Here is a 15,013-nt window from a genome sequence, read left to right as displayed (position 1 = left end):
GACCCTGTTTTTACTGCTTCTCATTTCAACCTCTTAGCTACGTGAGGACTGATGAAGACTGAGTCTTTAGCTGTTGAGCGTATTTGCACCTTTTTTGTACGTGTGTATTTCACATAAGGCTTATAAATTCCTGTCAATAGTAGGTCTAGGATAATTATCCCTGTCAGGCAGCACCACCGGTACTAATTAAGTTTGGGATAGTTTTAGTTCAGAAATTTAGTACCTTCAGATGAACAGATCCATCTAATTACGGTCATTCAGGCCACTTGATCACGGCACCCGGGCATCCTTGTAATACGTCCCTCAAGATATTCGAAAATGATTCCAGACAAGGATGATCAGGCAGATACCACCCTCAAGTTCCTGAAGTAGGTCGTCCATAAACCCAACTTTTAGCAATAGAGAGCGAGCACTCCCTGTAATGTAGCCATTATATTTTATTAGAGGCGTCGCTATCCCTGGCATGGCAGTTCTGATACTCAATAATTTGCTGATAAATTCGACTAGAGCCAATTCGACTCCTACTACTAACCGAACTCTATCAAATGCTTTTGTGAGGACGTCGCTGAAGGCTTCTTCGATATCAAAAAATATACCAAGCACAAATTCTGTGCTCTAAAGTGACCCTCCCAGCTATTTCACAACCGAACGGAGAGCCGCTTCTATACACCTGCCCCCACAGTAGGAATGTTGGGATACAGCAAAGTGATCTAGAGGAATCCAGTGAGAAACGTGACAGATTTCCCATATTTAGGAATAAAGAAGACAAATTCCATAATTTAGGACATAATCCAACTTCAGACATTTAGCGTAAATGAAAGCTAGTGAGCACTAAAATTGCTCCAGAGATCTCTAGATTGGGTTGTGTTGCATAATCCTTTCTAAATGCACACATACCCTTAGCAAATCCTGTTTACCTAATAGGCGAGGTCCGCGCGATTCGCAAGTGTTTTCGGCCAGCATGGGTTGCGTGACCTACAAGTTTCAACGTGGTCAGTTAAATCTTTCAGGATATTTTAATTCTAATATTTGCCGGACGGGTCTGATCTGTATCTGGAAAATGGCCATCAACATCGGAGAAAGTCCCTAAACCCTTCGGAAACTCTCTTTATTGCTAAACTACACGAAGAAAAAGAACACGAAGGAGAGGAAAAGGAAGAAGAGAATACCTCTACAGTTGCGCAGAAAGTAAGATATTGCCCGATGCAAGTTGGGCTTTCCACGAGGGGTGGGTGGCATTCCATTTATATCAGTAATTGACGCGCAGGAAAGCAGACTTCTGTGCAAGTGTCCATCAGCAACTCCAGGAAATCCTCAACGATCATTACTCATTTCCATCTTCTTCTCTTAGGATAAGACCCTTCTACGTTTTCCCAGAAGCTTACTAAGGTGTAACCCTTGGCTCTTCTAATTTAATGTTTAAAAATATCTGATTGTACCATGTAGAGCTTTCAATTCGATTGAAGCTTTTTCTTCCTGGCTTTGGTGAAGAGCCGCCTATTAGAAACCTTAGAGTCACTAAATGTCTTCTTTCTCCACGGACGTTGTTCACTACCCCAGTTTGGTTTTAGTTGATACAAATTACTATTACGTGACCGTGTGAGACTATGCACCACCGTAAGTGATCCTTCAATTCATATTTGGTTTTTTTGAGATTCCGAAAATATATTTGATCGAAACGTAACTTGTTAAGGAGGAGTCTTGTATACATAGGAGGTCAATGAACTTGTGCTGTAGATCAGAGTAAAAGTCATGAATTTTAAGTTCATGCCAATTATTTGGATCGAAAGACAGTTTGGGGTAATACCCCCACTCGGAGTGTCTTTCAAAGAAACTTCAATTGTGCCTATCGCAAAGCGCATTTCAGTACCAGGTGTTGTTATCCCAAAAGCACTGCTGCAACAACAACGTCACGCCAATAGCTAAATGCTTCTTTTTGACTATGCTTCACACAAGGCGAATCCATACCCGGTGGTGGCAAAGCGAATTCAACCAATTTCGCCGTGCAGAAGAAATTCAAAAGAAAATTTTAATTGATTTCGATTAACTGACATATTAAATTACAAGGCGTTGTATGGAAAATAATCAAGAAGTAGCAATGAGCTGTTGGGATAATAACACCTGGTACTAAATTCGCCTTGGTTTCATATGTCAGTTAATTGAAATCAATGCTTAATTAGTTTTGATTTGACATTCTCCTGCACGGAAAATTGGGTTGTATTCGCTTTACCATCACCTTGTTAAAATTCGCCTTGGCCTATCGCTACAGTTTTTTTTATGAAATAATTCTGCGTATTATATTTTGATATAAATGTGACAATTTAACAATCGACAGTGAATCTTAAATAAACAAAACAAAAAACTTAAAACTGTATAATGCAATTAGAATTACAGCTCCCTAGGGAAACTCGCTAAGCTCTCAGCTTACAACTTGAACTTGATGGCACGTAAAATTGGGAACTTATCGCCAGTGCAAGCACCACGAAAATCATCGAATGACAAATCCATCAAAGCAACACCGCCCAAACCGCGTGACTTCACAAAGGCAGCTTTATTTGCCGCTGTATCGGGATCCTCATAACCCACCCACATACCATGATCACCATTATCATCAGCTGAGCGATAGGCGTAGTTACCAAAACGCTTTGTAGGATCACCAACTTTGCGCAGAGGGCCATCGGCACCTTTCAAATGTTGATTGGCGGGATTTGGTAATTTGCCGCATACCTCAGGCCAACTAAGTAAACCTGGTTTTTGCGTTTGAGAGCCAGCTGCAGCAACACCATCTGTCTCAAGAACTGGTGGCAAACCGGTGAGCCCCGAGTCTTTAGTCATTTTCCAAGCACGTCCATATGCGGCAATACCCACGTTGATTTTCGTGGCAGGGCAGTGATTGTTTAACCAATATTGCACTTGGTAGTTGACGTTGGCTTCCGGATTACGATCATTCAACTCATAAATGGGTGCTGGATAATCAGCAACTTCTGGATTACGTTCAGGTGTTTGGAAGTCATAGGCGTGCAAATTTACGTAGTCCAAGTTATTAACAATGGCGGGTACATCGTAGAAGACTGAAAATAGTCGAAACAAAAACTTAATAGGAATTTTATGCTAAACATTATACTTGGGGAAAAATACTTACGGGACGAATTCACATTAGGCAACACCGACAAACCGAGCAAAAAGCCATCTGGACGAAAAGCATTCTTCAATTCGCGCACAATTGCAGTAAATTGCTCCTTATGCTCTTCAGCTTTCTCGTCAACAACGAAATCACCAGAGAAGATTTTTTTAAAACCCTTCCACAGTTTACCAATACCGCTATGCTCTTTCTTCGCCTTATTCTTGGTGAATTGCCATGCCAAATCGAGTCCATCGAAACCGTATGTCTTCAGAAGAGAATGGGCGCTATTTATGAAAGGTATGCGCGCATTTGTGCTCTCCAAGAGTGTTAGGTATTTATTGTTATCGGGATCTACTTCATCTTTGTCACCGCCCACGCTCAACAAAACTTTCAAATGTGGGAACTTCTTCTTGAAACCGGCGACAGTACGATATAGTCCAGAGCCGATATCCAAATCAAGTTTTTCATTAAGGCTGACAAGTTTATTTGATGTGGGGCTAATGCCAGCATAACCATAAATTAGATGAGAGCAGAACTGTAACGCTGGTTCCAAATCATTGATGGTGAGTTTTGAGAGGCCTGTGGGGAGTAAAGAAGGTAGAAATTGTAAAATTTGTTTAAGTTAAGCAAAGAAAAAATATTTTTTGAAAGCAAGTAATGTTCGTATGACTGACGGATATAAGTTCTGGACTGTGAAGGATTTTGCCTACAGCGATGCCAGTAAAAGCAATGTCAGCTAAGAAATAAAACGTAGAATAACTTTTGCCAATAAGTGGTACCTTGGCCTGAGAGAGCAAAGTTAAAATCCTCTCTCGACGAACGAAAATCAATCTCTAAAGGTTACTCGTCATACCTGACCTGATCTAGTGAAAAAAACCAAAGGCTTCGCCGGCTAGGTCATGGTATGCGGATGGCCAAAACGCTCCGGCCAAAAAAGTATATCAGTCGACATCGCTGTTTGGAAGCCGAGGAAGGGGATATCTCAACTGAAGGAAGATTTGGCCTCCTTTGGTGCGCCCAATAGCCGTCAGTTATCGCGAAACAGGGATAGACTGGCTTGTTACGAAGCGGCCGAAATTACTTAGGCGTTTACGCGACAACTAATGAAGTTATGACACTTTTTAAATTTCCATTAACAATATTGGTCATTAATTTCGTTGCCCTTTTTATTTTATTGATTTATTACTTTTTTTAGCTAGAATCGAAAATTATAATTTCTAAGCGTATTTTGATTTTTGTTGCAAAATAGATATAAAAATGGGAATCCCCAATTTGTTCATGTAACGCTCGGTAGTCGTTGGATTTTCTTCACGGTTCTGTACAGTTTTTGTGAGAAATTTGATGCGCGTGCACGAGTTTTTGTTTGTTTAAAAATAAAAGTAATTCGCTTAAGTGCCAAATAAACGTAAGAAAAATACTTTGTCCTTGCAAACCAAAGTTCAGATCTTGGAAAATATTGACAAAATTGTTCAGGGGAAGCGGTTAGTCCTAGAACTTGACGTGGCGCCATCTGCAATCAGCTATATCAACTCGAATAAACCATTAATTTTAAATTTTGTTAATTTTAAAGGTTGTTTCTAATACCTATCATGAGGCTAACAAAAAATTATTGCACATCGCTGAATATTAGTTATGGAGTTTTTGCTTAATTTGTGGCTTTTTTGATGTGTTTCTATCGATTTTTTAAGTATGTTTAATTAAAAATATATTTATTGTAATTGGAGTTTTTTTTTTTGTATCTTTTTTTGATTTGGTGTATGATGTGTATTGGACTGGATTGTTACCTTATGTCTTCTCGTTTTTATTAACAAAATTGAATAAGACACAATTTCATTGTAGTTTTTTTAATGCAAATTGACTAAACTTTAAAGGTTTTATGCAAATAAAAAAACGTCCAGGAATTAGAATTTTTCAGAAATTGGAATCACCCTAAAAACAAAGTGGTTCTAATTTTTGAGCGTCTGCTGTGTTATTGAAATAATCAAAATTTAAATAAAAATTACTTATATCAAAAAATTATCAAAAATAACCACGATTATTTCATTGAAAAAATAGTCAAACATATTTGATAAAATTAGCCTTTGTTTAGGATTAAAAACAATCAAGTAATTTGAAAATAACGATATAATTAAATATAACTAAACAATCAAAATCAATCAGCTAATTAGTCATTTAGTTGTACTAATTATTTTATTAAAAAACCAAAACTTAATTAAAAATTAGTTCTTAAAAAAATTATTAAAAATATTGACGATTATAGGCATTAAAAAAATAGTAATTTAAAAATAATCAAATAATGAAAATGAATCGAACAATTAAAATCAATCAGCTAATTTACCATTAATATAATCGCAATTGAATTAAAAATAACTTAGTCAAAAAACAATAAAAAATAATCACGATTATTAGCCATTGAAAATATAATCAACAATATTTGGAAAAATAAGCCAATGTTTAGGATTAAAAAAGAAAATGAAGTAATTAAAAAAACAATCAAATGGATTAAATCAATCGACAAATTAATCAATTGGTTGTGTTGAAGATGTTATTAAAATAATCAAAATTGAATTAAAAATAAATTAGTTCAAGAAATAATCAAAAATATGCAGAGTTATTGGCAATAAATAAAAGATCACCAAATATTTGGAAAAATTAGCTATTGTTTCAGATTAAAAACAATTAAATAATTTAAAAAACAATTAAATAATTTAAAAATAATCAAATAGTTAAAGTTAATCGGACAATTAAAATGAACCAGCGTATTAATCATTTAGTTTTATTAATTATGTCATTAAAACAAGCATAATTGATTGACATTAGTCAAATAATTATGTCAATGCTGTGATTAAAAATAATCAAAATTAACTAAAATAATCAAATAATTATATTTATCATGCAATTAAAAAGAAAATAACTAATTTTTGTGTGAAATTTTTTAGTTAATTATCATTTAAAAGTCATGCCTAATGGCGGTTATTCATTAAATAATTGCCTGAAGACCACTCAATATAATAAATAATTATTAAAATTTTTAAGCATTATTTATCAGTTCAGGCTATGCTCTATGTGACGACGTAATTATCCGAGATTATGGTTTCTTTTTAGTATTAAACTTCTGATCGGTAATTGAATAACTATATTTCCTATACAAAGTTTTTCTGCTTCAATAATCGATAATTCTGAAAAAATTTAAGGGATGCCAATTATTTCCTTTATCTAAAACCAACTCTAGGGTGTCATGTCTTAATGGAAGTAAGAAATTATTGACAAACGTGAAAATTTTACCGCTACTAGTGCCGCTTTAATCATCTCCAGTAAAGTGAGATTTTACCTGGAGATGGGAATCTCTCAAATTTCTTCATTTGATATTTTCATTTTCACCAACATAGAGTGACCAAGCCCCGATTAAATCTACATATATCTAACTGTGAGTTTTTTGTAGACCAAATTGCAAAGACCTATTGTGAATAAAGTGAAACGAGCCAAACAGCTGATGTTTGTTTAAACTTTTTCTTTAGACTTAACCAAGACACGAAGCTTTAGATAGCATGGAGAAAACTAAAATTTCGATAACTTATAAATAAGTGACTAACTGAAGATGGTAAAAGCTAGGGTTCCTAGGGACGGGTAATATATGAATGCGTAGATAAACTATTGTGGATTTAATAAAAATTTGCTCAGGTATAAATGTGATCTAAGTTATGGCTAATCGTAATCTATAATTTTTCTGCTATTCGCTTTTCAACACACACACTCATTTATTTGTTTAGGTAGATTGTCTGAATAGACTACATTCAATAACAAAATATAAACGTTTTTTGTTGTCAGCTCAAAAATGTGCGAAAACGAAAGCAAATACAGTGCGATTGCAAAATATAATGGAGACAATTGCGTATAAGTTTTTTGAAATTTACTTCGCTTGGCTTTTTGTATTTTTTTTTTTTAACAAATTAGCATCACCTTGAATGCTTTCTGAATACAAAGTAGGCGCACTTAGGCTTTGTATCTATTGTTATATGACAAGTAAAGAAAAATTATAAAGTTTTAGCTAAACTCGTCATGAGTTTGGGATTTGTGTCAGTTGCTTCGTAATTTTCTTAGAAGTTGTCAAAGCTTATTTTTATAGCTAAGTGCTTTGTTAGTTTTGAGTTTGTATGCCTTCCGTTTGAATGGAAATATCCACTAGGTCGGTACTGCGAGAATGCCTATTAACAAAATTGCGGTAAACTGTATACATACATACATACAGCCTTTTGATTGCATTGTTTTCGGGCGGTGCCACGCCTTATTTTAAAAATTTTAAAAGTCTTCCTTCCACAATATATTTACTTAGATCCCTTAGATTAGGAGAGCATACTTATATGTTCTGTTTAATGGAGACATCGATGCGATGCAGTGCCAAAGAAAGATGTGAAACGGACCTAGCAATCAATGATAATGAGATTGATATTATACTAACGTGCTTTAGCGGTTTAAATGTAGCCATAACCAGATTAAAAGCATTAATAAAGCTGCGGTTGCTGATGGATAGCTTGCGGAGCTATTTAAATACCATAAGACATAAGTTCGTGAATCGAAATAGGCGAACCTTGAACCCTGCAGGAGAAATCTTGTACGAAATATCTAGTAATTATTCTAGATAGCAAGTCGTGCTGAAAGCTCAACATGAATGAGAGAGTAGCGAAAGCCTCAAAGGAATTTTATGCATTTAAAAGAATGCTGAAATATACGTGGCATATCGTTCTATTTCTCTTATAATATGGAGACGTTGTTTGTTTAGAAAAAGTAAAATAAAAATTTGGCGCGATTTTCCTCACAAAAGATTGAGGCCGAGCTTCTTAGCCCTTTCAACTTTGCTATTGGCGGCCCAATACTAACTAATACAATAATCTCGCGTAGCACAATGTGTTGGAATGTAAGATATTCCTAAAACTAAGCTAAGTAGGGAGAAGTTAATTAGGTACCCAGGGCATATGGAAATGAATGGAAATTAAAAAACGGATGAGCTAGCTAAAAAGGGCTAATCCCTCGAACCTTGTACCAAAGATATCACAAAGAGATTGGGCGCCATGAAACGAAGCAAGAGTGGTATATGATCGACCAAGTAGGAAAGGCGTGGTACCAAGCATGTCATAAGACTAAGTCTGACTGGCCACTGCCTTCTAGCATCACATGCTTTTGAATATGGTCTCATCAGTGATAGAAGATGTACGAAGTGCGGGCTGCAAGAGAAAACGATCGAGCAGGTTAAGAGCTCCTGTCATGTGCTCGCCAGGCCAAGACTTCAGCTATGAGCAGTGGCACAGCTAACTAAATAACAAACATCAGCTAAGTCAGAATTAAGATGAACTTCTCTGAGCTGTTTGATACAAAACGAGGTTCCCCATATCGCGCGATTTCTTTAATTAAATGTTGGAATATTACGCAAGCGGCAGGACTTAACATATCTCGAACAATATTTTGTAAGGGCATACAATTACTGTAGTATGTATGCTTCGATTTTTTATTTCAAAATTTACGATTTGTTATCAAAAAGCTATCGATTATTTGTAGACAAGCTATCCGTATGTTATAAAAAAACTTGGATCTATTTTCTGAAAGTTATTGATTAGTTATCGGAGTGTTACCAATTAATTCTGGTAAAGTTATCTCTGTTTCGGTTTGAATTCAATCTGGGCGCAAGTGGTGGTGTTTTTCGGGATTGAAGGAATTGTTTGTATAATAAATATTTGTTACTTCTACTCTCAATTTGTCGATCACCATGTCCCCCATACATACTTATGGGAGTATGCACGCTTTTTTGTGCGACAGCATTAAGGTGTGGCTGAGATTGATTATTATTATGAGCAATTGCCCTTGAAGCAATGAACTACAAAATGCGGCACAGCAAAGGTTATCTGGAGGTCATACAAATTAGCACCAATGAACTGTTTATTTTTTTTTTGGCATTTTTTTCCCAAATCTTAACGGGTGCGGATATTCTCTTGTTCAATATAAAGAAATTTTATTTCATGCACATATTATTACCAAAAGGTTTATTAAACTAATATTATATAGTAATTTTCGTTTGAAGCTTCAGCGACTACAATTTGCCTCATGCGAAGAACAACGAAAATGCTTTACAAGTTGAGAGTGCCACATTAACCAAAACATATTTTCGTAATTGATTAATTGACTTGGGTATATCACCTTCCAGATATGAGCAAATTAATTTATTGCTTTTACTGCGAAATCAAGACTTGAGGTGGTGCCAACAATAATATACTGACTTGTTTACAGCTTTCACACTTACATACAAAAAAACGAGTAAGTTTAAATTTTTCTCGGAAGCAATACAATTGAAAGTAATTGAGCTTATGACGGCCAACAGTTATAAATTACTTAATTGAGAGTTGTAATGAAATTATATGCCTAGAAATAATAAGAGAATGAACTTAGGCATTGCCCTTTAAATAACTATTATTGTTGGTGACTCACAAATATAGATCTTTTACATGTAGAAAAAAAAACATCATTAAAAAAAAAAATATGTTTCTTATAGGTCCGACACATAAGCAGTTTTTCATATAGATGAGTTTAACACATGCTTATGCATTATGAGTAGATTACACGTATTTTTATGGAGAACGGTAGAACGAGCGACACTGGCGCCATCTGATATTGAAAAGTAGCCAACTATCCAATTTTGTTCCAAGCAAATCATAAGAAGAAGAATTTGACATATGCTTTGGCTAAGGGTGTTGGCACACTTTGCAAGTGAAATTATTTTTCCCACTGGTTGGTAAATTTTCTAACATTTTTCGCAATTAAAAGCTGCAATATAGCAATCAACGGCGGCCACCATGGTGTGATGGTAGTGTGCTCCGCCTACCACACCGTATGCCCTGGGTTCACACCCCGGGCAAAGCAACATCAAAATTTTAGAAATAAGGTTTTTCAATTAGAAGTAAATGTTTCTAAGCGGGGTCGCCCCTCGGTTGTGTTTGGCAAGCGCTTCGGGTGTATTTCTGCCATGAAAAGCTCTCAGTGAAAACTCATCTGCATTTCAGATGCCGTTCGGAGTCGGCATAAAACATGTAGGTCCCCTCCGGCCAATTTGTAGGGAAAATCAAGAGGAGCACGACGCAAATTGGAAGAGAAGCTCGGCCTTAGATCTCTTCGGAGGTTATCGCGCCTTACATTTATTTTTATTTTTTTTAACAATCGAATACGACACCAAATATGTAAGCAAGTATTTTTGTTGTATAGGGAGAATGTTTACAAGTGCTTGGCGAAATTTTGTATGTGAATTGGCAAGGCGTAATAAACTTCAATTGCCAAGTCTGAAGTTCCTTCATATTTACAAACGCAACATCTTGGTTGATTGTGACGATGTTATTGGAATGCATAAGCTTGTGTTAAACGCATCTATATGAAAAATGTCTTTGTGTCACCGCCTTTAGTTGAATATTCAAAAAAAAAAAAAAAAAAAAGCTGCAAAAGTAGATAAATAGGACCACCTTAATTTATATGCATTTCGATATGGTTTTCCACATGCTGTTGTTAATTTTTATTCCTCTTAAATTAAAAATTTAATAAACAATTCTTTGTTTGGCTTCTCTACTTGAAAGCTTAAGTGCCTACGCATAATAAAGGCAAATCATCTGCCACTCATAATTAATCTACAAAAATTTCTATTGCTTTCATGAGCTATGTAAACAACAGTTAACTTGCGTAAATATGAATGAGTGTAAGTGTAAGGCGCGATAACTTCCGAAGAGATTTTAGGCCGAGCTTTTTTTCCTATTTGCGTCGTGCTCCTCTTGATTTTTTCCTACAAATTGTTTTTCATGCCGACTTCCAACGGCATCTGCAAAGCAGATGAGTTTTCACTGGAAGCTTTTCATGTCAGAAATACACTCAAAGTGCTTGCCAAACACTGCCGAGGGGCGACCCCGCTTAGAAAAATTTTCTTCTAATTCAAAAAACTTGGTTTTAAAATTTTGATGTTGCTTTGCCCGGGGCGTGAAGCCAGGATCTTCGGTGTGGATGGCGGAGCACGCTACCATCACACCACGGCGGTCGCCAAAATTATTATGTATGAGAGCATGATATTAAATATGAAAATAAAAAAATATTCTCTGCATCTAAGTAATGAGCCATCAAGAGGTTATCACATTGTACTTGTGACATATGTAAGACTAATACATACAGAAAATTTTTGTATATATATGATTATTTATTTAAAAAAAAAGGTAAATAAAGGATGATGTAATAAATATCTTTTTTAGTATTTCGCTAGGATTAAATAAATCAAAGTTACATAAACTAAAAAATTAAGTAAACTTTTCTTGATATCAGTCACGAACTTATATAAAAATCTTAATCACAAAAATGTTTTCTTTTGATGCCTGTAATTTGCTTTAAGAACGGTCCTAGGTGAATTTTCTCATTCTGAACCAAGTACGTAGGACGGGAGAGGAATGGAGAGATTAGAAGGAAGAACTAAAGCCAAACCCGACGCCGAAACCGGAAACGGACGGCGTGTTACAAATTTGTCATTTAAGTATTAACGGTTTGTTATTTCGGTTTGCTATAGATGTGCTATAGACAAGCTAAGGACGAGTTTTTGTTTTGTTTTCGAAGTGTTATGAATTTGATATCGACAAAAAATATTCTCAAGGAGTTACTCCTTTTTTATCATCATGTTATCGATTATTTATCGAGAAGTCAACTATGGTTTTCTACAAAGTTATCGAGAAGTTATAGATCTGTTATCAAAAATTCAATGATTTATTATAGAATAGTCATCGATTCAAAAAGTTATAACAATGTTTATCGAAAGTTCTTGATTTGTCATCTAAAAGTTTTCGATTTTTAAATGTAATTGACTTTCTATCGGAAATTTACCAATATTTTATGAGTGTGTTTTCAACTTTTTTTAGACGACTAATCGGTTTCTCTAATGAACTGATGACGCATCTGTTAATCGTTTATGGCATGCCGACAAGAAGCTGATTATTTGGCCATAAACAGCCGATAACAAACCGTTAATTCGACCATAATTATCCGCTGTTGGTATCCCTTGTAACAGATAACAAGCGGACTAAGCTCTTCTCAAATGGTCCGAAATTATTTGTTTCTGCTAAGGTTGCCTCTGCGGTGGCTAACTTTAACTCGTTAACTAAAAACATTGAACTTTACCAGTACTTGGTACTTACACAATTTTTTTTTTTTTAATTTGCTTTTATAACTAAGAGCTTTTTCGGCTGTTGCAAAAGCAAAGCACGCCATCTCAGCGATAAGTTAAGTGTATTGCAATTGTTTTCTTGTTCTAACCGCTCATTCCATATGGACATCCCCCCATGCTGTCAAAAGTGATGAAGCCAGCACGGCGCTACCATATGCTGGGTCAAGGGAAAGGATTACAAATCCACTGAAGAACTTTTTATCAAGCTCCTATTCCCTGATTTAAACAACAAAGGTCTGAAGAGGAGCTTATAAAGCGTTTTCTCGATGCACCGAGAAAAGATTTAACTTCACAATAGTCTACTTTGTCAAGAGTAACACTTGCAGAGAGTTTCGAATCTGTTTCTGCCAACAGTGATGCCTACCTGGGAATAAGTGCGCGATTCTTGATTTAGTAACAGCGAGTACTCAGAAGCAAATTGCGTATAGCGCAGCGCTTGAAGCGACCCCCTTTTTCTCGCGAGCTGGTTTTGCTCGTATACAACTATTCAGTGAATGACAACAAGAGAGTGATTTTATATTCGGCGCTTTCAGCAAGCTTACTTACTTACTTAATTGGCGCTTAACAGTCTAAACGGTTATGGCCGTCCAACAAGGTGCGCCAGTCGCTCCTTCGCTCCGCCAACCGGCGCCAATTGGTCACACCAAGGGAGTTTAAATCGTTTTCCACCTGGTCCTTCCAACGGAGTGGGGGCCGCCCTCTACCTCTGCTTCCATAGGCGGGTTCCGATAGAAACACTTTCTTGGCCGGAGCATCATCTTTCATTCGCATAACATGGCTTTCAGCAAGCACAACTTTAATAAATACGTTTGCAATGAAGTTTGCATCAGTTGAGTTATAGAAATTTTGTTTTATGAACGGTAAATTGAACCAACTGCCAAAAAAATATTTATTCCTAAATTTTTAGGAAAAGGACTTCTTATCATATTTGTCAACTTTACTCTTATCATAAGAGGAAAATTACGTTCATAACCAACACTTTAAAATGTCAAAAAACTTGGGAGTTCATAAAATGATCACTGAAAGGTTGATCAACAGTTTGCTGAAAGCGCCCAGTATTTCCGGCGTCTATTTCAGCAGCTTTGATGTCATAACAAAACCACATGAGTTGACTACAATCTGGACTACGAGTTTTATTCAAATGTTTCTAAGTCTTTATTTGATAACCTTTAGCTTACTTTTAATGATCGTCATATACATATGTAGTCTTGATACGCATGAACGTATGTGGATATTAGGGACGCCAATTGTTTAGACTTTTGGGTTTTCGGGATTTCCTCTATAATAATTCCGAGACGATTTTTTAAGAACAAATCTTGAAAAAGTGTATACGTTTTATGTATATTGGAACGATTTTAGGACAAGTTTGGTTTTGACCCAAAATGGCTATCGGCGGAGTGCCTTTTTTGGAAAATGTGGATAGATGGTAATAAAAGTTTGTATTTTTAATGGTGTGCTCAATTTTAAATAAGATATTTAAGAATTATTGGGCTTAACACCGGTAAATAATAATTGTTATTCAATTATTATTTTTGTTTATTTGGAAAAAAAAAATATTTACTTTTAGACCTTCAGTTGAAATCAGAATTATATTCAAAACTATAAAACTCGAACCGGGTATTATTTTGAGCATCAGCATATAAGATTGTACGAATCAAAAAAGCAAAAAAAAAAAAAAAAAAAAAAATTTTATACGAAGTTGTTTAGAACTCAGTGAATGCACATTAACGGCAGCAAAGTTAAAGTCGATGGAAATAGAATGTAAATCTAAAAAGCAGCATTAATCCAGCACGTTTTGAATCATGGTCAATAGTTTTTCTCGCTATAAGCGAATACCCCTACTTATATTTGTTATGTTTTTGTGGCTTTATTTACCGCAAACACTAAACAATTTTTTCCCTTGCATAAATTTTTTTTTATTTCTTCAATGTTATTAATTTATTTACTGTCTTACCTTCACGTGCAAAACTATTGCCATCGTAATAGCAAACAAGATGTGTGTTGCTTGCTTGTTGAGCAGTCGCCAAGGCGGCCAGCGACACTGCTAGCAAAATGATAATTTTCATTTTGGCAAAAAACAAAAAAGAAATTTACTTAACTTTACAAATATAAAATATATACGCGACACTAAACGAATATAAACCACTCGCCTCCAAAGTAAAACTGAAACTGCCAATTGATCTGAAAAGGCGTTTTAAGCTAAAGCCGGTGCGTCGTTGCTACCAGCTGGTTGATTTGAGCTTGTTTGGTTGATCGGTGAGCGAGCGCCGGGACGAACAAAAACCTCATACGGCAAATAAGCAAAACAATAAGCAAAATAATAAATAAACAAGTAAGGAAGGCTAAGTTCGTGTGTAACCGAACATTACATACTCAGTTGAGAGCTATGGAGACAAAATAAGGGAAAATCACCATGTAGGAAAACTAACCTAGGGCAACCCTGGAATGTGGTTGTATGACATGTGCATCAAATGGAAGGTATTAAAGAGCATTTTAAGAGAGAGTAAGCCATAGTTCTATGGATGGACGCCATTTAGGGATATCGCCATAAAGGTGGACCAGGGGTGACTTTAGAATATGTTTGTATGATATGGGAATCAAATGAAAGGTGTTAATGAGTATTTTAAAAGCGGGTGGGCCTTCGGTGTATTGGTGGACGC

The 15,013-nt window shown here is 35.7% G+C and overlaps 1 protein-coding gene across 1 annotated transcript; it reads right to left on the bottom strand.

Moving 5' to 3' along the window:
* Positions 1-2,245: 2,245 nt before the first annotated feature.
* Positions 2,246-14,534, bottom strand: Idgf4 (Imaginal disc growth factor 4). Its single transcript, XM_067785836.1, has 3 exons — positions 14,308-14,534; positions 3,143-3,703; positions 2,246-3,071 (listed from the first exon to the last, which is right to left on the bottom strand). Exons 1-3 carry the CDS (start codon positions 14,417-14,419, stop codon positions 2,425-2,427), a joined length of 1,320 nt encoding a protein of 439 aa, XP_067641937.1. The 5' UTR covers positions 14,420-14,534; the 3' UTR covers positions 2,246-2,424.
* Positions 14,535-15,013: the final 479 nt, after the last annotated feature.

This window comes from Eurosta solidaginis, chromosome 4 (genome assembly GCF_040869045.1).
Source record: "Eurosta solidaginis isolate ZX-2024a chromosome 4, ASM4086904v1, whole genome shotgun sequence".
NCBI lineage: Eukaryota > Metazoa > Arthropoda > Insecta > Diptera > Tephritidae > Eurosta > Eurosta solidaginis.
The sequence above is the reverse complement of the archived record's forward strand: the minus strand, read 5'-3'. Positions and strand labels throughout refer to the sequence as shown.